Below are 27,650 nucleotides of genomic sequence, written 5' to 3' on the forward strand. Positions count from 1 at the left end.
CATGATTTAAAGGAGACAAATTTCCTAGTTTCTTCTACATAAGAAGAGTTGACATCGGACTCAGAATGATCATATTTCTGTCATATTTTAACCTATAAATTTCAAAAAAAGATCAGAAAACATTCCATCCAGCCATAGTAAATGAAGTCCATGCATATTCCCCCTTGGATACAACTAAATTTCACTCTATCAATCTACTCACACTGTACCTGATGCAGCTGTAGTGTTTAAAGGTGCTGGCAGCCTTCTGACACTCCAGACAGAGCTGGATTGCACCTGGGTAGTCTTCCTCCTAGAGAAATGGAGAAGTAAGGTCATCAAATTTATTTTTTTTGTAAAAAAAAAACAAACAAAAACACAGGGTTTAATGTACAGTATAGTCTGTACCCATTTTATAAATACTATATCAAAGTAAACTCTGAATGAGTCTGGATTATGACAGTTATGTGCAACTTCCTCCTGACATCAGATGTTTCTAATCCAGTATGATACAACAGTATTCTTAAAAAATGGTTGTTACAGCAGATAAACAAAGATCACACTCAGTGGTATTCAAATCCATTCCATGTTCTACAGCTGACCTTCACAATAGATAGACATTTGTTGGAGCATCTAGTGTTTGTGTGGGTTTGTCTTTCAATGTAGAACCCCTACTGAGTTTTGACCTTTCAAGTCAATTATAAACATATCTCTGCAAGTTTGTGTGTGTGTGTGTGTCTGTGTGTGTGTGTGTGTGTGTGTGTGTGTGTGTGTGTGTGTGTGTGTGTGTGTGTGTGTGTGTGTGTGTGTGTGTGTGTGTGTGTGTGTGTGTGTGTTGCAATACCTCAAGCATCTCGCTGAGTCTTACATCTGTTCTTTGCTGTGAGGGGAAGAATTACAAGACGACGACATGAATAGTGCATCAAATCACTAATAGGCCACAATATTAAGTGACAACTAGTTCAGCGTTAGTTTCATGCTTTCCCGCTTTGACCATGTTGGTAAAATCTTTTAATGGTTACAGTTAGAGCAAATGATTAAAGCATATGAACAAATGATTAAAACAGAGCACATCTGGTTGAATTCTAAAAAATGCAAAGGAACAGTTGTGATGATTATTGTAGACTACAACGATTTATTTCACAAAAGTGACTTGACACACTGTGTTTATGACATTATTTCAGAAACAGCTCAGGGTAGAGTCTTGCAGTAGGTGCGTCAGATTCCCAAAAAAAATACTGACAGGGAAATTAAAAACTTTCCTCAGGACTACAGTGTACATGATTTCTGTTGCATGTCAGAAATAGACACTAATCAACTGTAATAGTACAAAAATAAATGTAAAATGTATTAAAGAAAGGTATGTTAATTACCTTAGTAGCTGAATTTTAAACAATTAATTCAAATGATAGCTTGGAGGCTGCTGTCTGAGTTTTATCCCTCTATAACAGATTTGGCTTCCATTAAACAGGCATCACACTGAATGCTGGAACAACCTGTGCAGGGCATGGCAGCCATTTTGGCAGTTACTAATTTGGTTTTGGAGTTGAACCAACCCAGAATAATAATCCATGCAGGGCTCCAGCTCACAGACCCAAAAAGCATGCAGTTACTTGTGACTACTTTAGCATACTTCAGCAGGCAGATGTTTCTCGTCTTTGTGGCCAAACACTGGTCTCCTCTTACACTAAAACGATAGCAGTTTAGAACAAAATATGCTGTATGTAAAAGCTATGTGTGTAACGTACCAGCGTCTTGATGGTCCTCAGAGACTTCAGCAAGCCTGTCAGCAGTTGTCGTCTTCTCTGATTGGCCAGTAGACCCAAGCTGGCCTCTGTGAATCCCTCCTTTGCCACACTCAGTTGTCTACACACAAGATGTCACAGTACAGCAAGAATCAGGTTAAGATCAATATGTTTTGCTGACATTTAGAAGTCCAATACAGGAAAAATTATACACCAGTAGAACTCAGTACTAAGTAGTGAATGGTCTACAACTTATGTAACTATACTGTATATCTATAAAAAAATCACATACAAATATGGTCTTGGTCTTTGTACATTATTGCAATAGTGCAGAGGTGGTAGCAACAGAAGCCCATTTTACTCATACCTGCATATTTGGAGAAATCAGTGGCTTGAATAAATTAAGCTTTTGATGTTTCAGGTTCACCAAAATGTGTAACTCAGTCTTTTGAATTAGTAACACCTGACACATGAAGCATTATACCTGTCCTCAAATTTACAAAAGTAATGGGGCTGATGGAAAAACTACAATACAATGTAGTGTAGTGTTTCTTGTTTTATCACCCACAAGACAATAACAAGTCTAATAAACAAAGAAATAGCATATTGTAGAACAGAAAGTATCATGTATACTGGCATGTTTTGATTGCTACTTTATTTCAAGGGCAGACAAGACAGAATCATTTGTCATTTGTGATCATATTAACAGAATGAGAATACTGTATATGAAGGGAGGGTACAGTTATCTCAGTTACTGTATGCGCTTTGAATGGGCTGTTTAAGGATCTCCTTCATTTGATGAATAGATAGTTTGTAGTATAACGCTATTACCTCCTTGCATTAGTGCAAATAACTGCTGCCAACTGCAGGTTGGTCTGTAACGCTGTGACTCTCTCCAGTTCCTGTGAACAAGGACCAAGTTAGTGGTAAAAATTATAAAGTGGTATACTGATCTATAAACACTTGAACATTTTACTTGAAGTTAAAGTTAAGGATTCCAAGGAGTTACTTACTATTTGACACTAAAACTGCTGAAATATCCATCAAGTGCTAACAAACAGCTGGTGCTGTCAGTGAGATATGTTTCTAAAAAATGTCATTTACCAAGAAAATCACTTTCACCACTAAGCACTGCACATACTTGAAGAGCAATGATTACACACACACACACACATATATCAGAGCAGTCATCTGTGGGATGGTGTAAAAAATATATGAAGATAGACATTATAGATGTTGTTATTATGGTATGGCATGTCTCATCAGTGCCAAAGTGTAATACAGTACAAGAGAACAACTTTTAAAACACAGAAAATCAGAGAAAACCTTCCTTTCTTCAGAGCTTTGACGTTTAGAAAAGGATCAATAAACACTCTGCTCTCAGAGTTCAGTTATTATGCCACTGCAATAATCTCTGCAGAGAACAAACAGACCCTCATCCAAAGTAGGGCCAAGGGGCAAATTGCATCGTTGTTATATTTTCAACTTTTCCTGTTTTTTTTGGGTTTTTATTTTCTTGATCTGCCAGATGTCATCCCTGAGGTGTAAGATGCTTGTTCTTTGATCTTATTTTTCATGCCTTATCGCCCCTCCGAAACCAACAAAATAGTCTGGGGAAATTCATTTTCAACGGTAATAAAAAAGAACCAACAACAACAACAAAGTGGCACTTCAGCTGTGGTTAAGAGATCAATGATTCCATTCAAACCAGTCTGCCCTCATGATCTCGAGTGTTGACGAAGACTTTGACAAGTCCTCAGAAAGGTTTGCAAGAGTGGATTCAACAGCCAGGCTTTTCTCTGAGGGGACATGCGCCATGCGAGTCTTATGCTTTTCTGCTCCGGGCTGACAAAACGGAAACTGTTAACACACCATTACCATGCCATGACACTAATTCCTAATATTTCATAAACACTTTTAAGAAGGTTATGTTCATTTCCAAGCTAACAGTATATTAGCAGAAAGATCTATAAATTGCTTCGCTTTATTCACTTTAACCCAGAAATTTTCTTTTAATCTACGCTATCATTAACTTCAAATTTATTAAAGGAATAGTTTGACGTTTTTGGAAATGTGTTTATTTGCAAGTTAGATGAGAAAATTGATACCACTCTAATGTCTCTAAACTTAATATGAGGATACAGCAAGAAGCAGTTATCTTAGCTTAGCTTAAAGACTAAAAACAGAGGGAAAACAGCTAGTCTGGCGCTGTCCAAAGGTAACAAAATCTACTTACCAGCACCTTCAAAGCAAACTAGTTACCACACATTATATCTCTTCTGTTAAATCCTGACAAAAACCAAGAAAGTTGTGGATTTATGGGGCTTATGTAGCAGAATACATAAGTCCATGAATCTTGTAGCCTTTCAACAGAGCCGGAATTTTTTTTTTTTTTAAACATGCTCAAGGAAAACATGGACTTAATAACACACATTAGTGCCTTGGTAACTCAAATATAAGCAATCATCCGTAAAGTCATCACATATGTGGAACCTACAGGATTTCTTGAATAAGTTCATATGCACTGTTCAGAAAAGTTTCTTAATACATTACAGTTCCATGGTGGCCTTTGCACAGTCAGACGTACATTAAATTGTGTCATCAGAAAATACCCTTGCTCACTGAGCAACAGGAACTGGCTGGACCTGGGTTAACTCACCAGGTCCAGGGCTGAGGAATAATTTAGAGACTGAATGCAGAAGACTGATTCACATGCTGAGAGCAGTGCAGCCACATCTTTAGCACCTGCACCGTTAACATCTGTAAACCTCTTTTATGTCCGCTCCTAACTTCACCAATATGATGGAAGTGAAAAAAAGTCTTAAAACAAATTAATCATTGAGTAGTACAGGCTGGTTTAATTCAGTTCAAAAATCAGTAGAGTCAGTAGAGTGCACTTAGGAGCAAATCTAGTCAAAGAAGGATCCATTTCTCTTCTGTGTCTAACAAAAAAGAATCTTTCACTTCACAAGACAAACACACACAGCCTGTGTGGCACTCTCTATTGCTGTCTATGACACCCTATAACAAAACAAAGGTAATACTGTACACAGCAGTTGTGCAAACACTCAGTCCATGACGTAGTGTAGAGGCACTCATGCATTCAGTTATATGCACAAATCCACACGGGAAAACAAGACAAAAACAGCTTGAATACGCACACAAGCAGCTCCAAGCGGACACACACAGATACACAGACACACATGTTCCACATGCTAAGTGCTCAGTGTGTAGCCTTAGGTTCCAATTTGTTGTTATACCACAGCTCTGAGCTGTCTATCCTGTCTGTAAGATACAGTTAACCTGACAGACAACAGGCTCAATCAGCTTAGTTCACATAAGAGGAGATACAGCGACTGTGCATAGTGGTGCCATTGGTCAGAAAGGTCTTAGTGGATAAAAGAAGTTAAACAGCAGGTATGCATGAGTGGGATAAAGTAAAGAAAGGATAAGTTCCATTGTCTAACAACACACAGAAATAATGGTGTACAGTAGATCTTTATGTACCGTACACATACAGGAAAGGTATGCCAACTCGAGTGCAATTAAACTATGCATCCTGACTCTTACAATGTCCACAAAAACAGCTCTGGTGTGGGGATTGAAGGTCAAAGAGGGGGAGATGTTTAGTTGTGAGGGAGATTTTTTTTCCAGACTTTTTTATTCACATATTCATAGGAGGTCCTTCCTGCGACCCTCCAGCACATTGACTATGCACCGGCTCCCTGTTACCCAGCCTGCCTACACATTCTAATGATGCTGCTGTTTGGGCCCTGCCCTTGTTGCTTTTTCATATTGAGGTGAACGGAAAACAAAGTTGAATAGCATTTAGGACACATAATTGCAGGGACTCACAGCTGGGGTTGACATTTTTTGCATACAGTGTGTTTATGTCTCTCCACATTCACAGATATTTTTCTAAAGGGTATTTGAGCATACAGCTCCAAACATAGTAACCATCCTACCATAATTATTTCCTACCAAATTCTGGTCTCCCCAATGAAACAGACTGCCAAGTAATTGGCAGGTACGATCACCAAGGTTGGATAAATTACCAATCTCTTTTAAAGGAGGCAAGTGGGGAACAAAAACAATGTCACCAGCAGTAATCATGATGAATAAGTGTTTCCAGTGGGAATAATTGAATACCAGTCCAAGTCCATTCTTTTGAGTGACCTAGGTCAAAAGTCTAGGTCAAAACCAAGTATATGGCTGGACCGCCCTTTATGTGTTTGCCTCTCTCCGACTCTCTGTGCTCCCATATACAGCTGATTTCTAAATAAAGCTGTTCTTATTCACATGCTTTTGTGTGTCTGTTGTCAGACAACGGAACAAGCATGAAATAATAAGTATGAAGTAAGAAACGTGGCCCATTAAGACTAAATGTTAACCAGCAGTCACTTCCAAGCCATTTCCGAGCTGCTGTTCCGCACTGCTAAAATCCTGATTTTATAACCGCAACATCACCTGACAAAGTCACCATACACATAAGTTAAAGACAACGGCTGTTCTGTGTTTTCGGCTATACTTAGTTGTAAAATGATCACTCAGAGAGAAAGTTAGAAGCTCATTCACATCTGTGTCAGCTGCCATGTAGTCAACTAAATGAGACGCATAGGGAGGTGTGCCTGCGGAAGGAAAGTGCGATGTTCTGCTCTTGGGGCAATACTGGAGACTCTCGTCTACGGAAAGTAGCTAAGGTTTGACCAAAAGGTCACTAGATAAGTCGCTAAGTGCTTTTTGGAAAACAACCCCGATGACACAATAGAAACTGTTTGTTGTGTATCCTTCCACAAGAGGAAGCCTGATCAGACTTTGGACCCTTCCCAAGTGCAAACGGCGGACACGTGTCGAAAGGGAGCAGCAACAGTGATCAAATGCAGGTACCAACAGAAGAAAGGTTAGTAGCTCTATAGCTATGAATCACATCAGACACTTAACAGCCCTCACTTCAAGCGCTGAGGCATGAGTGTATGTGTCTGCACAATTTATGTGCTCACTGATGTGTTGTAAACAGCACTCAACCCTTGGGGAGAAGTGCCATTGTGCCTTGTGGCTCTGTGTCTCTGGAGCGGTGTCTCCATGTACATGTTGGATAAAATATAACACTGAGGAGATAAGAAGACTTGGGAAAGAAGAATTTTGGCGAAAACAGTAGTAAGAAAACAGATGAAACGCCTGACACAGAAGCAGTCATACTGCCGAAAACACAGAACAGTGTGTGGAACCTTAAGGATGTTCTGTATGTCCTCATTTTTCAGCGGCCTTTCATGGTCAAAGGGCAGGATAAAGCATATTTGCCAGGCTGTATATACTAAACAAATCTGCAAATTAAGAAAAGAGCATCAAGTAAATCATTGGCTTCTTTCGGCCTCTAAGTCATAATGTGTGTTGGAAATGATGTAGTAAAACTCTCATTGTAACATTAACGCAGTGGAAGTAGAAACAGAAGTGCCCTCTGAACTCCACAGGGCATTTCGTAGCCCTACTAAATGTGGGCTAAGATGGGTCAATGGAAATGCACCCAAAATCCCTGGCAACGTCTACTAATAAGCCTTCCTTTCATTTGCACTCTACAGAGTCGCAGGGAGGGTCATAGAAATAATGGCAACTTTACTATTCATAGACTGACCTTCAGATGGCTTAACAATGGCAGTAATATCACTGCAATTCCACTATATACACCACATTTGTTAAAGCTGTCACTCATCTGCTGTGTTTTGCCAGGATCAAAGCTTCACTGACTAAATACAAATTTGACATACTCTACCAAACCTCAATGGCCATATATCTGATGGGACTAGTGAGGTTTGATTGCTAATTCAAATAAATCGAAAGACTAAGTCCTTTCAATAATATCCAACACACACACACACACACACACACACACACACACACACACACACACAAACATTCACATTTTGGCATACATAGATAGATCTTTGAACCAGGGGCCAAAACAATTTTATTTTGCAGCGCACTTAATGCAGCGACAAATCACATACAATGAATACAGACATGTTTATCTAGTTACGTATCTAACTTGGAGAAACGCTGATTCTGGCTTAAAAACTCCAAAAAGGAAACTAGACTAATTTCCCTTCCTTTCTATGTTCAGCAAACTACATTTAACTCATGTTTTTAAGGTTTGAATGGTCAAGTAAGTTGCTCTGGCTGCAAGGTGAATGTCTAAACAGAATAAGATGAATGAGATTGCATCGGTTCACTACTGTCAGGTGAATCAGGTGAATAAAATCAGTTAAAAGAATCATTCTAACTCATCACAATAGAAAATGTGTTCTCCCGTAATCTCTAGTCTCCACTGGGTGTGACCAAAAATAGACTGAATAATGGCTTACTTGACAAGACATTGTCAAACACACTGGTTCATTTCAGTTCTTTGCAACATCACAAGGCGATCGATGAGGTGATTTTATTGATTTAGTTTTAATTCATACCCTGACTATGTTCTGAATAAAATCCAAATTACTGATCCATTTTCCTTATCCACAGATGGAGTTAAATTTCCCCTTACCATGGCTATGGAAATTCTATGTTATCAAGTGGCTGGGCTAAGAACCCTGGAAGCTTACCTTGACATAGGCAGGCTGTTTCTCCAGAATAAGATCTGCAACCTTTTTAGAAACCTACAGAGACAGAGAAAGAGACCAACAGTTAAGATGAGAAATAGAATATTTAAAAAACTAGAATTCTTGCCTCGTGGTTGTTTGCCTCTGTCAACCAGTCAAGTTGCAGTTAACATCCATGTCTGTCCAGACTCATATATAGTGACCATCATTCTATCCTATTAGACATATGTGTGAAATTTTGTCATAATTACGTAAGAATTAGTGAGTTATGGCGAATAACGTGTTATCGTGAGATCACAGTGACCTTGACCTTCCACCACCAAATTTTCATCAGTTCATCTTTGAGTCCAAGTGAACGTTTGTGCCAAATTTGAAGAAATTCTTTCACGGTGTTCCTTAGAGCTCATGTCCCCAATAACGGACGGACAGACGCACAACCCGAAAACATAATGCCTCCGGCCATGGCTGTCACCGTCACAGAGGCATAAGAAAACAGTGAAAAGCCATTTTGATGTTCTTCCTAAATGTTAGCTCACAAAAAAAATTTGTGGTGTAAATTTACAGTGTAATCTTTCTGTCAAGAATGGAGCAAGAACAATCACTGATGTCTGTATCTAAAGTGTGATATAGCCAAAGCCTTTTAAGAGAGTGTATCTCTTTCTCAGTTTCATTTCATCCAATGTTTTTCTAAATGGCATTACTCTTTTTTTTCCTTTCAGAAAAGTCTCTGTTCTCTCGGTTCCTCTTGTGTTTTCTGATGTTCTCTCTTCTCCTTTGTGCTTTTTACCAATTTGACTCACAGCTGAGGTGAAATTGTAATCATTTGAAGAGCATGTGCCCTGATTATGACGTGAAGCACAGTATTAAGCACAGTCATGAGATCAATGTGACCTCCTGCTATTAGTGTTGCCCACCGCTGCTTTTAGTGGAGAAGGAAAAAGCTGAAGAACACTAAGGGTCAATGGAAATTGAATGAATTGCAGCCCCACACACACACTGATGGACCATACAAACAAGGTTGTATGGAGGGTGAGCTATGGTAAACTCCTACTGATGACTTTCATTCAATACTTACAACACATTTCCAAAATGGTAAAGGACTGTAAACTGTCTGTAGGATTGTTTTTTTTTGTATTTTAGTGATTTATTAATGTATTTCCATAAAGCTGGAGGACTTGTGAGAGACAGAAAAAAAAAAAAAAAGACTGGTCAAAATCAAAGCAGCAAAGGTTGACTGAAAGAACCTAGTTTGGGTAAAGCTCCAAAAAGACTGGATCCTACATTTCTGATAATGCAAGTCAATAACAGCATCTTTCATTAGAGCCTCCCTGCCTGGTTAAAGTCCACATCTTTCAAAGTCCACAGGTTCAGTTTGTAATGCAGGCTTTCATGAGCTGAACATTAATGTGCTGCTCATTATAATGGCAAACTACAATCACTCATCCAGCAGATGTAACTAACCAACTATCTTTCTCTGAAACATAGTGAGCCATCTCTCTTCCATTTTTATGACAGTGTAACTATCTAAATCCACACATACATACACCAAGTGCAGTTTTACAACAAGCCAGAGTTTATTCAAAGTGGTGAGTAGGTGTTCATATCTGCTAGTGTGCAGCGGATGAGGCTAGGAGCGGGGATGACAGTTCAACATGTGTTAAGTATTAATGGTAGCCAAATGGAGACCTGAGTAGATGGAGAATGCAGCAAAACTGAAACTCTTCATTCCACAGGGTTGGAGTGACTTTGTGTCTTTTAACATTGAAGTGTATGAAAAGGATGGTCACAGTGAAAGAATTTTCAGTACTTGGAAGAAATGCAAGAAATTGGACAAGGATATGGTTGAGAAACAGAAAATAATGAGGGGTAACATTTAAGGAAGCAAAACATGGACCCACAACAACTCACAGAGCTGTCCCAAAATAATGCCATAACGCCACTTATTGGAAACCCACGAACTATAACACAAAACACCGAACTTTTCAAGGAGTGAAATAGTCTAAACATATAATGAAAACCCAGCTGTGAGTAACCATCCCTCCTAACTGAGCCACAAGGCCAAAGTCACTAGTTTTCAGCTCGCCCTCACATACACAAATGCAGGTTAATTGTTCAGTAACTGGATTGCAAAGCAAGCCCAGTGCATATAATATTTAGAGAATGGAGTAAATGTTGTCCAACCCTCACTCTGACTCACAATGAACAATCATCAACTCAGACACACAGAAAGACAACAAATGCGATGTTTTCCATAGGGACACTTACATATGCCCTCCGAGAAAATTTAGAAATGTGAGGGGTGACACAGGAAAAGAAAGATGCCTTATGCAGACTACACTCTACAGCCCACACACATATTGTCTACTAGAAAGAAAAATGCTCCATTGCTAACAGAGATTGAACATGTTTTCATGTTTTCGCCCATTAGCAAGAAGGCTGTACACTGTACGTATACTGTATATGTTAGGCTTGAAATAAATGTGTCTGAATAACAATGTGTTTGCTACTTCTTGCAGGTGTTTATTGAGATGTATAAAGCAATTAGATTTAAATTAGCCAGCACTAATTGAGGACTGGTTGCACTGAAAAGTATCAAGAAGCAAAGAAACAGCGAGGGTCAGTCTCTCTAATTGACAAGGCTAAGGACAGAGACACATTAAATTCAACAGTGAGGCTTTCCACTGGTAACAGGGCAATATAATCCAAAGCAGTGGTCTAATGCACTGCTCCTTCACGTGTAAGGAGATGTCATTTGTTTGTGATGCAGGAAAAAATTCCAAATTGCCAAATGAAAATTTGGAAAATTTGGGAATTTGGAAAATGTATTTCCAGTGTTCGGCATCTCTTATGTGGTGTCATATTCTGTCAGTCTGACCACTAAATGGGTGCTGGGGCACTTCCCCACTTCTTAAAATACTACTACCCGCCTGCTTTTAAGCTGTTTGTGTATGTCACCTTTTCATGCAATGATGTGATCTGTCATGCTCTATTTTCACTCACACATAGTACCTTATACTTCCTCTGCACAGTGGGACATCGTTTCAGCTTGATTTAAACACAGGGGGAGAATTTGGCAGCAAGGCAGGGCTTGGCAAAGGTTGCATAAGCATTGCTAACTTTTAAAAAAAACTGGAGGGTTGAGGGAGCAAATTCATTCCTGCTGCAGGAGGTCTAGTCATTGCTAGCTTTCAAGTTTCATTAAAAATTGAATGAGTTCATCCATGTTATTAACATCGCCTCCTCCAACATCTCTGCAGCCTACATTCATACAAAGAAAGTCACTTAAAGATGGATGGGAACCGAAATGCAAAATGTTGTGATACTGCTCTTAAGCCTTCCCTAAAAAAAGTACTTAGCAATATACATGTACTTTATTATGCTCATGTGTAGGTAGAATTGTAGGGTCCTCACATCTTTAGGGGGGATTTTAAGATTTTAATGTCTTGAGTTAAGTGTTAATGGTAACAGTTATTCAGCTCAGATAAAGAATACAGCTGATAAAAGCCCCACAGAAGTATGGTACAATCATGTGTGTCCACATTAATTAAGGCTTCCTAGCATGTGTGTGTTGATGTGAGAATTATGGCAACCACATACAACCAAACTGTCTCTGAACCCTGACATTTTTTGTACGGGCCAAAGTCGAAGCTGCAGCGTGAAAAGGCAATTAGCCCTGAGACGAGCCATTGCCAGGCGTATGTCAAAAATGCCAATTAAGCTTGCACACTGTGGCAGAGAAAAAGGGCAGTCGTTCTCTTTCCCAATACCGCAGAAAGTCTGTTCTACCCTACAGCAGATTCAGACAGACGAGAGGGGAAGAAAAAGGAATCAGAAAGGATATTTAACGTCAGTATAAGTCAACACACCGGTTCACATGCATACCTCCAACAGGAGTGAAAAAAGAGTGGTAAACGGAGGAATTAGTACATGCAGTACATATGGTACATTACTACATCTTTCTCGTTTTCATCTCATGTACTCACGCCCCTGCTAGGACACATACACGCAAACACACACCTACGTTGAGCTGCTTTGCACCTTAACTAGTGGCATCACAGATAATGTGTGCGGAGACCCTCCACATCATCTGCCAGGAGGAAAGGCCATCACAGGTCAGCCTCATGGTGAAAAAAATGAAAGCACTATTATCACTTCTTCAAAGGGCTATGCTATATTTCACAAACTGAGGACTATGTGTCTTTGTAGGCTCAGATTTGTATGTGTGTGTGTGTGTGTGTGTGTGTGTGTGTGTGTAGGCGAGTTGATATGTCTGTAATTGCCCACCTGTAGAGATGGACTATCCATCAGTAGCAGCAGCAGATCAACACTAGTTCGGTGAACCGCAACATGTAGACAATCATCCATATGTATGATTTCACAATACAATAAAGACCAAAAAATGTGTGAGGGATTTTTTTGCAGTACACCATCACATTAATTCTAAAAAATTAAAATTCAGCAGCCTCTTCAAGCTGTGCTCCATTAGCATATTTCAAACCTTCTCCTCTTTCTCATTTGTGATGCAGAAAATAACACTGATTTGACTGGATATCAAGCCTTAGAACTATCTATATTGAACCGCATCAAAGCAAAATTGGAAACACCTCACGGTTGTATGTCTCCACCAAGCAGTCATGTTGCATTTTACATCCATGTATGTCCAAACTCATATAATACATGTAGTGAAGACTTTGAAAGAATTAATAAAATATATTAAGTATGTTTTATCATAATTAGCCTATTAGTTCTTGGGTTATGGCCAAAAATGATACTTTATGAGGTCATGGCAACGTTGACCTTTCACCTTTAACCACCAAATTCTTATCAGTATCCTTGAGTGTAACTGAACATTAATGCTGAATTTGAAGAGATATATATATATATATATATATATATATATATATATATATATATATATATATATATATATATATATATATATATACACTGTACATGCATTTTCCATGCATGTATTCTTTTCTTTTCATTTTTCAAAACTAATTAGTATTGTATATACATTTTATTTATAACTAGGTTTACCTTTGCTGCACATTTTTAAAAGCTTTGTTTTTTTTTTTTATTTGCCAATTTCTTCTTTTTCTTTGGATTCTGTTGTCTCTTTTTTTTAACTCTTGTGGTAACAGACCTGAAGATTTTAACCTATACAGCTGCAGTTGTTGAGGAGTTTACATTACTCTAGAGACAAGATGATGATAATCCAAAAAAAAGACTGAAGATATTTTACAGTGTGATGAGGCAGACAAACAGGTAGAGGGCTTGATTATATAGACTCAGGATTGCATTGATAAGTATGCTGAGAAACATAGCTGTGGTTTTTTTGCCTGACAGCACACTGGACTAATTACCGTGGCTATTCCCATGAGGTGCCTGCAGGCTCACAGCCAGAGAGTGAGGAAGAGAGAAACAGAGAGAGGGTATGTGTGAGAGTACGTTTGTGTACTCTTAGGCTTCACTAACATGTAGGTCTCACCATTCCACAGACCACAGAGTATGGCGCATCCTCTCAACTCAGCAGACAGCTATGTGGTAAACTGCCAAACATGTCAAAAGAAGGGATATGGAGGAAGAGCAGAGTGTATAAAAAATAGAGATAACAGAAAAAAGTAGACGTGAGGGAGTGACGGAGACAAACAGGCGTGCGAAAGTAGAGAAGCTTGTAAGGAAAGAGGGCAAGTGGGCGAAATCTGCTCTGGACTGTGGGGATTGAGGGAGCGGAGGGGAAAGAGCTGGTTTCTCTCCCACGTGGATCTATAAATAGAATTTGTTGACAGGACAGCTCTCGAGTCTGAAACATCAAGTACCTGACTGACCTCAGAATGACATCCACTGTCGAATTGGTCTTGCTGTGGCCACAGGAGGAAAATACAGTAACCGATGTCACAACAGACTGCCATCGTAGTTCAGGCACAAGACACAAACTCTGGCTATTGGATGCAGGTTAGGCTCGGTCACTAAATCGCTAATCAACACAAAAAAATGGCGTTTGGGGCTGTTAATGCTCCTGTCAATGCTCACGTACACTCAACATGGTGCTATTGACAGGATGGAACACCGGCAGTTGTCAGGCAGGCATACAGGATCTTTGGGATAACCAGCAAATTGTAGGTGCCTGTAATAAATTCCTAAAAGATAATAGAATAAATGCAGATATTCAAAGCTTTTATCTAAATCAAAACATGCTTCTCCTGTATAATTTTTGCAGATCAGAGTTTCATAACGCATGTCCTCAGTGTAAGCCAGTGTGTTAGGGATTGAGCAGCATTACTTTCATTTTCCAGAAAAGCTACTAAATGGACCTTGAGGGGAATTGGATTTTATCAGCTGAGGTTTCCAAGGTCAGGAACATACTTTGGACCTCTAGTGTTTTTCGTCCAGCTAAACAAATCAGTAAATAAAAAATGTATATAATGACAAAACAGTCAGAACTCAAGGAACATTCAACCTTATTATGTGTACTTAACCGTTTTGGCTCATAAGAACATGAATGAATTAACTGTCACGCAAAACACTAAGTCTTAAAAGTGGTATAACAACTTACATGACAGCAGATCCATCTCCAGGACAACTGAGCTAACTCCATAAAGGGAAGACTTTGTGATACAATCAAAAGCTCTGGAATTAGCTTCTAAATGGACCTCGCGTTTGAATTCTTTATTTAACAAATCCATATACTGTATATCCAAGGTCACAAAAAAACTTGAACTTCTTGACTTTTGCATACATGTGTCAGAAACAACACATGTAAAATACATGGGCTGGCTCTGACACCTGACACCTGTGTGTGCGTGTGTGTGCGTGTGTGTGCGTGTGCGTGCGTGTGAGTGTGTGAGAGAGAGAGAGAGAGAGAGAGAGAGATCCGTACTGCTGCCTGTTGTCTCTTCAGCTTGTCTCTATACTCCTCCAGCTCCTGTAGGTTCAGCTCAGGTGGGAGTTTCTATAATCACACAAAAAGATGCAAACACACAACTTTATTGTTTGTTGACAATACATCCTCCAACACTGGTGAAAGTACCCAAGACTTCTGCAGACACATACTGTATCCAAACACAGTCTGCAAGACACTGTTACTTCTGTACAGCTGCATGCTGCTTCCAAACATGCCAACCATTCAGCATAGTAAAAGTCTTTGCTTGGTTTGTGACCAACAGAAAAAATATTCAAAGTAGATCTACGGCAGGATCCACGTTCTGGCGCTCAGGGCCATAGCAGGGATTTCATTTATCTTAAGAGAGCTAATCTTCACTCCTGAGCATCTTAATATTTCAAAGATATCTCACTAGGCATTTCAAAGAGCTTAAGCTGGTCTCACTGGTGTGGCTGAAAATAACTGTAGCTCTTCCTCGATTAAAAAAAAAAAAAAAGAAAAAGATTTTGCCAGGTCATAAGTCAGATTAGTCAAGAATGTAGAGGACGTTACTTAGTAAACAGCAAACAAACTCTGGTAGGAAAAGAAGATATTACAAATCCATGGCCCAAAGGATGATAGGTAATTACTTTCCCCTTGACAGAGTCTCATTTCAGATGGTGTAGCAATACCAAGATAAATCTAATGAGATTTCACACCCTTCTTCTGTTGAGTGGATGCAATCCATCAATCCAGACGTCAATGGTATGCATGCAGCTCAGCCTAAGTGTCAGAGACAGCAGCTCAGGTGAGAAAGAGCTTCAACTTTGCCAGTCAGATGGGGTTCAAGGCACAGGAAACCATTTTTATTCACATTAGAAATGCAATATTGCTGTTATCACAAATACTGAAATGTGGTGGGTCTCCTCAAATTATTATTTCTCTGAGGGGGTGTGTGAACTTGAGAGAACTGTTGTCATCATTTTACAGGTGAGTGGTGCTCAGTCAGTCGATAACACAAGTGCTCGTTCATTCATACAATGAGTATCTGACCTCCAATTCGTGCTGCACCATGTCGAAGGAGTCGTTAGAGAAGTAGACCTCCTCGATGCTGTCGATGATCTCCTGCTCCGCCTGGGGGTCGATAGGCTGCTCCCTCAGCTCCCGCAACTCCTCCTGAAAGAGGGCAAGACGGACAGAAGGAGAAAATTAGAATTAAAAATGTCCTTGAAGTAAGCACTTTAGAAAGTTCCAGACACACACTGAGACACAAACAGAAAATGTCCAAAACAGAGAATTACATCATTTCCCAACTAATGAAAACAACAAACTAAAACTCTTGTGAAACATCAAAACAGAGAAATAGGATGAAGCAGAAAAAAGGAAGAAAGATGCCAGGGGAAAAAACATTAAGGGAGGAGGATAGGATTAGAGGAACAAGAGGTGCAGTGGAATTTAAGGGCAAGGGCAAGGGTGAAGAACAAAGTGAGGAGAGGACAGAATAAATGAGATGGAGAACAAGGAGCAAGAAGGGAGAAAGAAGAGGCGTGTAGTGGGAAAAAAGTGGAGGAGAAACGTTAATCTTGGGGTCTGGGAGAAGATTGCAGCTCGTTTCGTTCAACAGCTATCATGGGGGATAACAGGCAACCTTCAGTAGAAAGACAAGAAGAAACGAATGACCAAAAAAATTCAACAGAGATTCCCCTTGAAAGCCTCTCTGAGAAACATTAGAGCCTTATTGATTAACATGCTGTGCATCCATTGAGGCTTATTGCTGCAGTGAGCCTTTTTGATGAAGGGTTTTAAACCCACATCCCCTCCTGACTGCTTTAATGAGCGGAGAGATAGTCACAGGTGAATAACAAAGTGGTGACTATGTTAGCAGTATACAACAGGGAAAAGTTGCTGATCACTAAGTTAAAGGAAACCGTGGCTAAAGTTGTGTCCAAAATCCCTCCTTCTCTACTATATAGTGCAATATATTTACCCTCCACCAATTTATTTCAGTGTGAAATTCAGTTCATTAAGTTCCCTTAAAAAAATCCAACAATGTACCAAAAAAAGTAGCATCCATAACATGTGCAGTACTTTCTGTTAACAATCTCACAGGGCAATGTATCATACTTTATACATGCAAAAATTACTGTTGTAAGATTCTATGCCAGTCTGTGTTGACATAAAACTATGATTAATCAAAGTCCAAAATCTTAATTTACAGCTCTGTATAGAATCTACTACAATTCTAGCAGCTCTCTGAGACTGTACTTAGGACAGCGGGGCTTTAAGCTTCATGTAAACATCAGTTTGTTAACATGCTCACAACGACAATGTTAACATGGTGATGGGATGGGAAATCCTTTATTAAGGTTAATGCTGAGTCTCACTTCTTGCTTGTGTAGTATCAATACATTGAGGCATGAGCACATTAAAGCATTATGATGCTAAAAATAGACCATAGGCTTGGGAAGGAGGTGAACCAGGATAGATGTGGAAATATGGGATGTATGCAATCTATACGCCCCTGTATGCATCCATACTCTATTAGGTAAAATTACAGAAATCTCTCATAGGGATCTAACCACATTAGCTCATATGTACCTCATGCGATAGCAGACAATGATCAAAAAAACCTTGTTACACGTTTGCCTAGGCCCAAATATTGTCCCGGCTACTATCAGAAAGAAGCATGCAGCAAGGCAATGAAGTGTGCCACCCATGTTACGAAATCTGCTTCTGTGAGAGTCTCTGTCTTGCTGACTGACATTTGTATGAGGCTGTGTAATTTGAATGTTCGCAGTAAAATCTAGCTTAATTGAATTCAATTACACAAACTTAATCCTCTTTTATACCACAAGTAAAATTTATACACAGCAATTGGGGGGGATGAAAATAAAGCATTGAAGTGTGTTCAAATGTGTGTGTTTGTGCATACGTGTGCATCTGCAATGCTCAGACCTTCAGGCAAGTGTGTGTGCTGCCATGTTAGAATCAGGAGTGAGCAGGAACCCCAGGGGAAATGTGTGGGTGAGTGCGTGAGATTGGAAAGGAGGGGTAGAGGTAGGAGGCAGGAGATCACGCTCTCCCATCAAAAGGGTGGGTGGGAAATCAGCTCAAATGAGAGGGAAAGTGAAAAGGGGAGGGGGGAAGAGGCGGATGACTCATTGGTAGTGAAAGTTAGAGCAGAAAGAAAAAGACAGAGGAATGAGCGAAACAAAAGACAATGATGTGTCTCTCCTCTGATGCCACTCCAGTATGGTTAGAGCAATTCAACTCCCCTGTGTCAATGTCTTTCTTTTTTCCCACCCTCTAACTCAGTCTCCCACCTGCAGTGACGTGCAAGAGTCTAAACATCTTTAAGTGAATGACTCATCGAGAGGCTACCTCAGGTTAAATAATTCCCTTCCCTCCCTGCCGCTGCACAGACAGCCCTGTGACCCACATGTGAAACCCAACATCAGCTGCTGTGAGGCTTTGATCAAACTTCACTTTGAAGGATGAGGGACAAACAAACCACCCTTAATCCCCTTCCACCAATTAATGAAATTCTCATCTTGACTCGGAAGTTAGAAAGCTATTTGCATCCAAAGTGCGGGATGTTTAACAAGCCTTATCAAAGAATGAAATAAGATTTTTGTCTGGAGCGCTCACTGAATGTGGAAAATCAGGCTCGGGACAAAAAGGCGCTCAACGACACAATACTGTGATAAAACAAAAGACTGAATAAACAGTAGGAGGTTCATGGAAAATCCTGCGAGACACAGGGAGAGAGAGACGATAGGATGTGGAGAGTGAGACGAGGGCCAATTATTTCCACTATGGAATCATTCATTAGATGAACAAATCAAATCCTCCTCATTGTAATCAACGCTGAATATGTATGCAAGCCCAACTGGGTGTGTATCCACATCTGCTCCTAAACAAGGGTTTAACACAGTTGTATTCTGGGCCATTAGGACAAAATGACAGCCCACAGCAATATTAACAGATAACACTATTGAATTTTCAGTGGGAAGTATGTGATTATTATACCTTTCATTCAGCTCTGTCTTTCACTGAGCCAAAATCAAGGGTACCTGTACCTGTGGTGTAATGCAGTAATTTTTTAAAATGAGCGCGTATTCACGCCTTTGGAGGCATAATTAGACAAAAGCTTATCTCAGAGACAAATCTGATTGGGTAACCTAAGTCCATAACACATGTGAACTGTCAAACTGAGCTATGTTCCCCGTCAAGAAACTCCCGTGAGAACTAATGACAGGTTATCAAACATGCTGTCCTCCCAGTTTTAGCCCCAGTCCCTATCTTCAGATACATACTGCCGGCTGGAGGCACTCAGCCAATCATATTAGTCCTAAAAATTTAAAGAAATCATTCAATAATTAGCAGGCAATGCACTCAGCCTGTGTAAATCAAGGTTTTTTTATGACCAGAGTACTTGAACCCTAAGATGAAATGTGTAATGATGTACTGAGGGTGACCCCTGTTGGTGGGAAATGGTAACTGAATGAACCTGCAACACTAACAGCAGGTTTTTAAGAGAACAGCTATTTGCCTCAGGGAAACTGAGGCCTCCAGGAAGAACTTATTGTTCCCTACATTTTTCCCAACAGCTTCAGTGTTAAATAATACAATTTTCTTAAGACAATGGAAGATCAAAACTTACAAAGATATTCACTTTTCAATGTATGACAAAGACAAGCAGTAAAGTAACACACTTGAGAAGCCAGATTCAAACCTTGTTTGACATATTTGTTTGAAAAATGACTGAAACGATTAATCAATTACATAAATAGTTCTACATATTTTTCTGTCAATCACCTAATACATTAATCAACTAATAATTTCTGTTCTACTTATATCTATAATATAAAAAGCTATTTTTCTAGCTTCACGTTGGAAAACAAATTATATCTTGTGCAATACTAGAAGTCAGTATAAAATATTTTATATCAAGAATTTAAAGTTTTGTTGATTCGAGCACTGCTTTAAAACACAATATGAGATTGTAAATTAGGAAACCATCAAAAGCTCCACAGGATTTAAGAGATTACAGAGAGGTAACGCACCACAACACCAAAACAAATGTTTCACCTCAACAGCAACACTACATTAAAGAAACAGAATTACACATTTTAAACCAGTTATATAAAGTTTGTTAACTTCTGTAATTCACCAAACGAGGCAAACAGGCAGGTCTGTTGGGGAGGTTTCCTATACAAAGCGTTTGGTCTAAAATTAGATGATGTCTGAACAATACAAAGCAAACTATACTGTTTGAAAAAAGTGCAAAGCATCATCTGTTACTGAGGAAAGGTTGCAGAAAATATCAGTATCAACTTCCAGTTAATGACTACAGCAAAACAGGTGAGGTAATCGATTTTTCAACAATCCTTTGATTGCTTAAATCAGTTTCCAATCAAAAATTCTAGAAATTCGCTGGTTCCATCCTTAAAAATGTGAAAATCTGCTGCCTTTCTTTGTCTTATATGATAGTATTTTGAATATTTTCAGGTTTTGAATAGTTTGTCTACCAAAACAATTCACCTATTAATTGAGAAAAGATCAAAAGATTAATCAATATTGAAAATATCATTATCTGTAGTCCTAGTCACAATGGCTTAGGAGGATAAGTCCATCATCAATCACCCTTACACTGTGAGATACCACATTTCTGGAACTATTTTTCTATTGATGATTTCTATCAAAACCTTCAATTCGTGTTAAAATAATGACTTGACAGCATCATTTGTCAATCATCCCCCACATCAGTCCCCCCCCCATACAGTCAGCCAGATGTAGCTGTCGGCACCTGGTGGATGATAAATGATAGGAATCATGGCTTATATATTGTTGGAAACACTTAAATGGTTCAAAGCAGTAGGTATCATATTAAGTATCATAACACACACACACACACACACACACACACACACACACACACACACACACACACACACACACACACACACACACACACACACACACACACACACACACTCCAGCACATCGGTCTCACTCTCCAACACAGAGCATCATGTTAGGAAGTGCAGTGTTGCACTGGTCATGGATTATTGAGAGGATTATTCACCTTTAATCAAGAAAGGACCGTTGGTTTTGGTGTACAGTGGCAAGAAAAAGTGTGTGAACCCTTTGGATTTACCTGGTTTTTATCATTAACTGGTCATAAAATATGATCTGATATTAATCTAAGTCACAAGTATACACAAACACAATGTGCTCAAGCTAATAACACAAAAACAAATGTAACCTTTCACGTCTTTATTGAGCCCACCCATTTAACATTGACGGTGCTGGTGGAAACAGTGAGTGCACCCTTGGATTTAACAACTGGTCAAACCTTTGGAAGCAATAACCTCAAACTCCTCCAGTTGCTGTGGATCAGACCTGCGAAAAGTTCAAGACAAATTTTCAACCATTCTCCCAAGCTGCTTCAGCTCAGCCATATTCTTAGGATGTCTAGCGTGAACGGCTCTGTTGAGGTCATCCCACAGCATCTCTGTTGCCTTAAGGTCTGGGCTGTGATTGGGCAACTCCATAAGGTTTCTTTGTAACCTACATATACTGTATATATTTGTAACCTATATTCTGCATTTTGCCCTTGGAGTCATCTTAACTGGGCACCCACTTCCAGGGAGAGTAGCAACAGAACTACGTTGTCTCCATTTATAGACGGCTTGTTTAACTGTGGGCTGATGAATATTTAAACTCTTTGTAACCCTTTCCAGGTATATGCAAATCAACGATTCTTGATTGTAAGTCTTCTGAGAACTCTTAGAAGCAGATGTTTCTTGTGAATAGCAAAGTCAAAATGTTTTAGTGTTTTTTTATAAGTCAAAGTAACTCTAACCCACACCTCCAACCTGGTTTCATTGACTGGACTCCAGGTTTGCTAACTCCTGACTCCAGTTAGCTTTTGTTGATGTCATTAGCCGAGGGGTTCACATACCTTTTGCAACCTACACTGTGAATGTCTTGAACGATGTATTCAATATGGACATGAGCAATACAATAATTTGTGTGTTATTAGTTAAAATAGATTGTGTTTGCTCATAACTGTTTAACTTAGATGAAAATTTGACCATATTTTCAGACAAATCTATACATAAATGAAGCTAATTCAGTATACACACAGTATGGCTGATGTATTTGGTTGGTGTATATAAAGCCTGGCCTGTGTGGGTCCTATCTAATTTTCCTGAAAGCTGAAAAGCCCAGCGGCAAAGTAAATAAAGTCAAAGCATAATATCATCAAATAATAAGCCCTGTGTTTTGGCTGAACACACAATAGGCAGGTGTTTACAGTGCAAACAGGAGAGTGAATACATGTGATCTAGAGCAGTAGGTGTCTCTTGGCCAATTTTTCTGTCTTCATATCACATAAGCTAAACAAAGCAGACATGATAAGATGCACAGTAATTCTTGAGGGCCATGATTCCAGAATGAACAAAGGTGAATATTTCAGGCCTAAAGCACAAAATGGTGTTTGATGACTGCATATCAAGTTTTGGCCACATCAACTGATACCAATCCCAAAGCCAGGGGGAGATGTGCATCCTATAAAAAGAAACAAATCTTTCCCGAGGCACACCCATCTGCTTTCATTCAGGCTGTAATTACACTTGGAGGGTAAATGACTGGTTATTTTATCTGAACTTCATCTTTGTCATTCAGCGGTTTTCTGCAACAACAGGTCAAGCAACAGCAATGCAATATTCTCGACAATGAATTTAAACAATATGATACAACGACCTCAAATTATTAGGTTATTATACATCATCATTATCTTTCATGAGCCTGCATTTGTGCTTCATTGTGAGAATAACACAAAGCTCCAGCCCTACGTTTGACAGAAAAAAAAAACATTGTTATGTATGAGCTTTTCAAAAGAGACATTCTGTGTTTATTACAGACTGCTCCATCTTTGTCTTTTCTCATGACAACCAGACTGTTGAAATAAACACCAGATTGAAAGATATTTTTCAAAATCCTCTCAGTTATATCTTTCGTAACTACCATAGATGAACTGACAGAAAGGCACATCCTTTTTAGGCTTATCTTTTGCAGTATTTTTAAACATAGCCAGCAAATACTCGAATGCTAAATCAGCAAAACATGCCACAAAGAAGGTTATAAGTATTCGGTCCAAACTAGGATGACAATTAAAACAATGTCAATGAAAAAAGGGGAGGTCTTTAGAAAGAGAGAAATTAAACATCTGGTCGAATCAAACTGGCTGATATCACCCTGCGCTGTGAATAAACAGTTGGTCACCTTCCAAATTCCTCTCAGCCACAATAATAGAAGGTCATCACTATGTTGCAAAGTCAAAGCAAAGCCAGAAACTAGCAGTGCATTGAGGTATAAGTAAGTGAGTATACATTATATAGACCCACTCTGCTGCTTTGCGGTCTTCTCTTGACAAATTGAATTTGTACAAGTGGATAATGACAAATGCTTCCTGTGACTAAACATGACTGATTACATTTTCAAACGCTACCATGCCAAAATGTTATAATACAGCTGTAACCATCTGTTACAGCGGACCATTTTTCACACGGTTGGTTTCAGGATTGATGTGAAGTGTGTCGTTAAGTGATATAAATGGGAGCCTTCAGTCTCTACACACTACTGTCTCAGAAAACCTGTAGGTGTGGTGGAACTTAATGAATCTTGCCGGGAGCAGTTCTAGATGTCATACAATGCATGTCGGGCAAAGCCCTGACACATAATTCATAGAATACATCTGGTTCAATTCTAAAACCAACCTGACACATTCAGCAGCCTTGTTGCTACACATAATATAACGACATCATTTATGACTTCTTTTATGCATTGTGAAGTTGCCCAAAATAGTTGGCCAAATTCTTTTTACACAACAGAAGTGCAGTGCATAAGATGACCGTTCAAAAGCACATTTATGAATTTGCAGATTTTCTGGACTTTCAGTATGTATTGAAAAGAATGAAGGAACAGCAATTTAACAAAACTGTTACAGGATGCATTCAGCTACTCCACAAAGAAAACAGATAAACATAAAGCAGGAAGCTATCTACAATCAAGTACTTGAACACATCATTAGTTGTGGTGTAATACAGTCAAGTTTTATTACGATGAGACTACTAAAGACTATGCAGCATAAATGCAACAGGTATCACAGAGAAAACGACAGCTGCAGTTTCAGCCTTGTCATGAGGTTTACCTTGCTCGGGATCCTCAGGTTCTCCACAGGACTGAGGTCTGCCATGCTCTCCTGGGGGCTTTTCAGGCCCTGCCAAAATCAGACTCACTGTTACACTTCAAACGCCCCAGAAAGTCAAGTAACATTAACGCCTTTTCTCAGTTATGACCTGTTCCCGCCGTCACATAGCTTGCTATTCATCAGCACACTACAGCACACAGGAAAAAGTGAAACAGACGGGCAGATTTCTGAAGCCGATATGCTTTGTTGTGTCCAGTGGTGAAGTCAAACATTACTGACGTGCAAACTGAGAACTTCCTTAACCGCTCCAGTGTTGTGCCCTGTTGTTGTGCTTGTCGAATGGTAAACTCATACAACTAGGGCGTGTGTATAATTGCCCATAACCATGTTTTTTTTTCTTTATGTGAGGTAAATAGGTCGTAGCTGTGTTGTTGTCGTTCAAAAAACGGCTGTTATTCTGGCTGAATGTGCGCTTTAATGAGCCACACGATGAGCTGTCAAGTTAGCCAGTTAGCTTAGCTAGCTGTTATGCTAGCTACCTGCAGCTGTCAGAGACAAACGGCCAGTAGCTCAGCCTGTGTAGACCTTTCTTCGCTCACCTGCCGGGCCATAAGAGACTTGATCTTCTGCATCTCAAATCCAACTTGTACCAGTGGACAAATGAATGAATAAAGTCACAGTTTTGCTTTGTTGTTAACGATGCGCCTCCATCACTACGAGAGGGAATCCATAGTTGACTGTCACGTGACTGTTTCGGCAGGGACCGGAAAAATTCCAAAGCATCCTGGGAAATGTTTTTTTTGTTTTTTTTGTTTTGTCTTTTTGTTTTTTTAATCATGAGACCTGTTGTGACCTTAACTATTACAATCTCACAGGTGACAATACTGAAAATATTTGCATTAAATTAAAAAATATATGTTATTCTAAATCAAAAATTAAAAACATATTTAAAAGGGGTGTAAAGCATTAAAACGGTGATACACATGCTATGATACAACCCTGGATTGTGGTTATTTAACATAGAAAGAGTAGAATATTAGACAGCAATGGTTATTTTGCCTCCTTGAAAAATGTTACTCTACCTCTCGGTTCTATCAGGTGTGACATTTTGAAACTGCTTATTACAGCAGGAAAAGCACAGGTGTCAGTAATAAATTAAAGATGTCTCAGTTCCACTCAGGGTCCTGGTATTGTTCATGCTGGTTCACTGGCACACTGCAATGTCTTATTGGGACACTTGAAAAGAACAGAACCACTGTAAATGTCATTAGTAACACTTGTGCTTTTCCTGCTTTTTACAGGTCAAAATGTCTGCTGTGAAAAAGGCCTATGTAGGTTCCACAGGTTATACTGACATAATCTTTATTAAACTCATTAAACAGGTTCATATAATTTTTTATATTTATAGCCTATGTAACTAAGTAGATTCGGTCTATTGCTGTGCTTAAGTATTTTAAGTATTTACATATAAACATATGATCTTCTTATAAAACACGATGCATGATTATAGATTAAATTTCCCAACATTTCACAAAGTAATTCAAATTCGCTTCATCTCTACCAGTTACAACATTAAAATGCTAGTTACTTGTTAATTAAACAATAATAATAATCAAATAATATAATGTGATTTACGTAATAATAAAACACTGACAGTAGCCACCTTTCTGCATACTTTTATTTTTGTTACCTAAACTACATTTTGCTGATAATACAGCTGTACTTTTAAGACTTTGAATGCAAGACTTTTACTTTTAATGGAGTATTTTACTCTGTGGTATTGCTATTTTTACCTGTAAGGTATGAGTACCTTTTCTATCACAAATAGCTCTCTATATATCTGCATTATATATATGGCATCTACACTATATAACTTTGTTTTATTATATTTTGTGTTGCTATTTTGTGTAGCAAACCACATTTCCTTTCATGAGCAAAAGTGATCATGTAATGCCATCCACGATTATCTCTGCCAAGCAATTACAACTGCCTCTGCATTGCAAACTGTTCCAAATAATTTTAAAAAGCTGTGCAAAAAAAGCCTATTCAGCCTGCTTTATAATTGCCCCTTTAGGTGTTATTTTGAGCAGCGCTTGGTTATAAGGAGGCAGCATGCAGCAGACAGCAGGTACGGTGAGCTCTAGTTCCTGGTTATTGATGCTTCAGGCTATTTCCCAGTCAAATGAATGTGAGGCCACTCTCCTTATGGGAATTTACTCCACTGTTGTTTGTTAGGCAGTCATCTACATTGCAGGGCCTCTCCCTTAAAGCATACACTGAGACGGAACAGATGGCAACCCCTACCCGGAGATGCCACCACAAAGACAACGAGCGCACAGTTGGTCAGTTCATAAGCTATAATTAGAGCTAGATTCAATAAACCGCTTGTTGTTATGCAGGGGAGCACCATGATAAGCAGCAATTTATGGCTTAGTATGCGGGTCAGATTAAGACAATTTATTATCCTTAAACAGTGAACAAGTTAAAACATCCCAGTGACATACTTTGTCACGTTTATGCATATTGACAATACTGTAAAATAAGTTATATCATGATTTTACCATAATGTAATTTATTCGTGAAAACCCCTAAAAGCTCACTATTAAAAAATATACCAGATTGACTAGAGTTTGAATTTTCAGGGGGGGGGGTTTTTCTTTCTTTTTTTTTTCGGTTTTGTGCTACAGCATTTGTTATGAATTTGAATAGAAGCATTCAGCATGAGGGTGACATAATGGGGACAACTCAATGTTTTGGCAATAAGCTGCATCATAGCAGAAACCAGACTGCTGCCTCTCAGTGATACACTGTTCAAGGTGAGAAAAAATAACAGAAAACTAACTGCTGCAGTCTCTAATCATTTTTGTAAATTACAGATAAATATTGACCTCTACTTTCTTAACAAAACATCTTTGTGCCTGGTCCTTTCTATGCCTGTCCATATCTCTACCTCTTCTCTCTTTCTCGCACACACAAACACATATAGACAAACAAGCACACACATTTTTATCTACTCGTGATAAGATGTCAGCAGGAGCAGGTGGAGGGCAATCTCCCACATGCTGTACCCTCCGTCTGTTGCTGCCCGTCTCCACATTTCGCCAGGTACATGGCAACCAGTACCGCCTGGCTGAGAGAAACAAACACTCTGCAGCAATTTCGAGATGACATGTACAACTTGTGAGAAGAGAGATCACAGCCAGGACATCAGACAAAGACTGAGTGTGAAACAACAGACCAACTGACATCCT

General features: G+C 39.1%; 1 protein-coding gene across 4 annotated transcripts in view; it reads right to left on the minus strand.

Moving 5' to 3' along the window:
* vps50 (VPS50 EARP/GARPII complex subunit) overlaps window positions 1-25,150 on the minus strand; it is a 97,517-nt gene extending 72,367 nt beyond the window's left edge. For 3 of the 4 annotated variants that reach the window (XM_040122250.1, XM_040122247.1, XM_040122248.1), the window contains exons 1-9: window positions 24,999-25,150; window positions 24,400-24,468; window positions 16,233-16,355; window positions 15,198-15,269; window positions 8,318-8,371; window positions 2,556-2,626; window positions 1,728-1,845; window positions 824-859; window positions 210-292 (exon numbers count right to left, since the gene is read on the minus strand). In XM_040122250.1, coding sequence (XP_039978184.1) covers window positions 210-292; window positions 824-859; window positions 1,728-1,845; window positions 2,556-2,626; window positions 8,318-8,371; window positions 15,198-15,269; window positions 16,233-16,355; window positions 24,400-24,468; window positions 24,999-25,031 — 659 coding nt within the window. In that variant the 5' untranslated portion in view covers window positions 25,032-25,150. The remainder of the gene's footprint in view (window positions 1-209; window positions 293-823; window positions 860-1,727; window positions 1,846-2,555; window positions 2,627-8,317; window positions 8,372-15,197; window positions 15,270-16,232; window positions 16,356-24,399; window positions 24,469-24,998) is intronic. The other variant, XM_040122249.1, reaches the window with a different exon arrangement.
* Between the last annotated feature and the right edge of the window lie 2,500 nt (window positions 25,151-27,650).

This window comes from Xiphias gladius, chromosome 24 (genome assembly GCF_016859285.1).
Source record: "Xiphias gladius isolate SHS-SW01 ecotype Sanya breed wild chromosome 24, ASM1685928v1, whole genome shotgun sequence".
NCBI lineage: Eukaryota > Metazoa > Chordata > Actinopteri > Istiophoriformes > Xiphiidae > Xiphias > Xiphias gladius.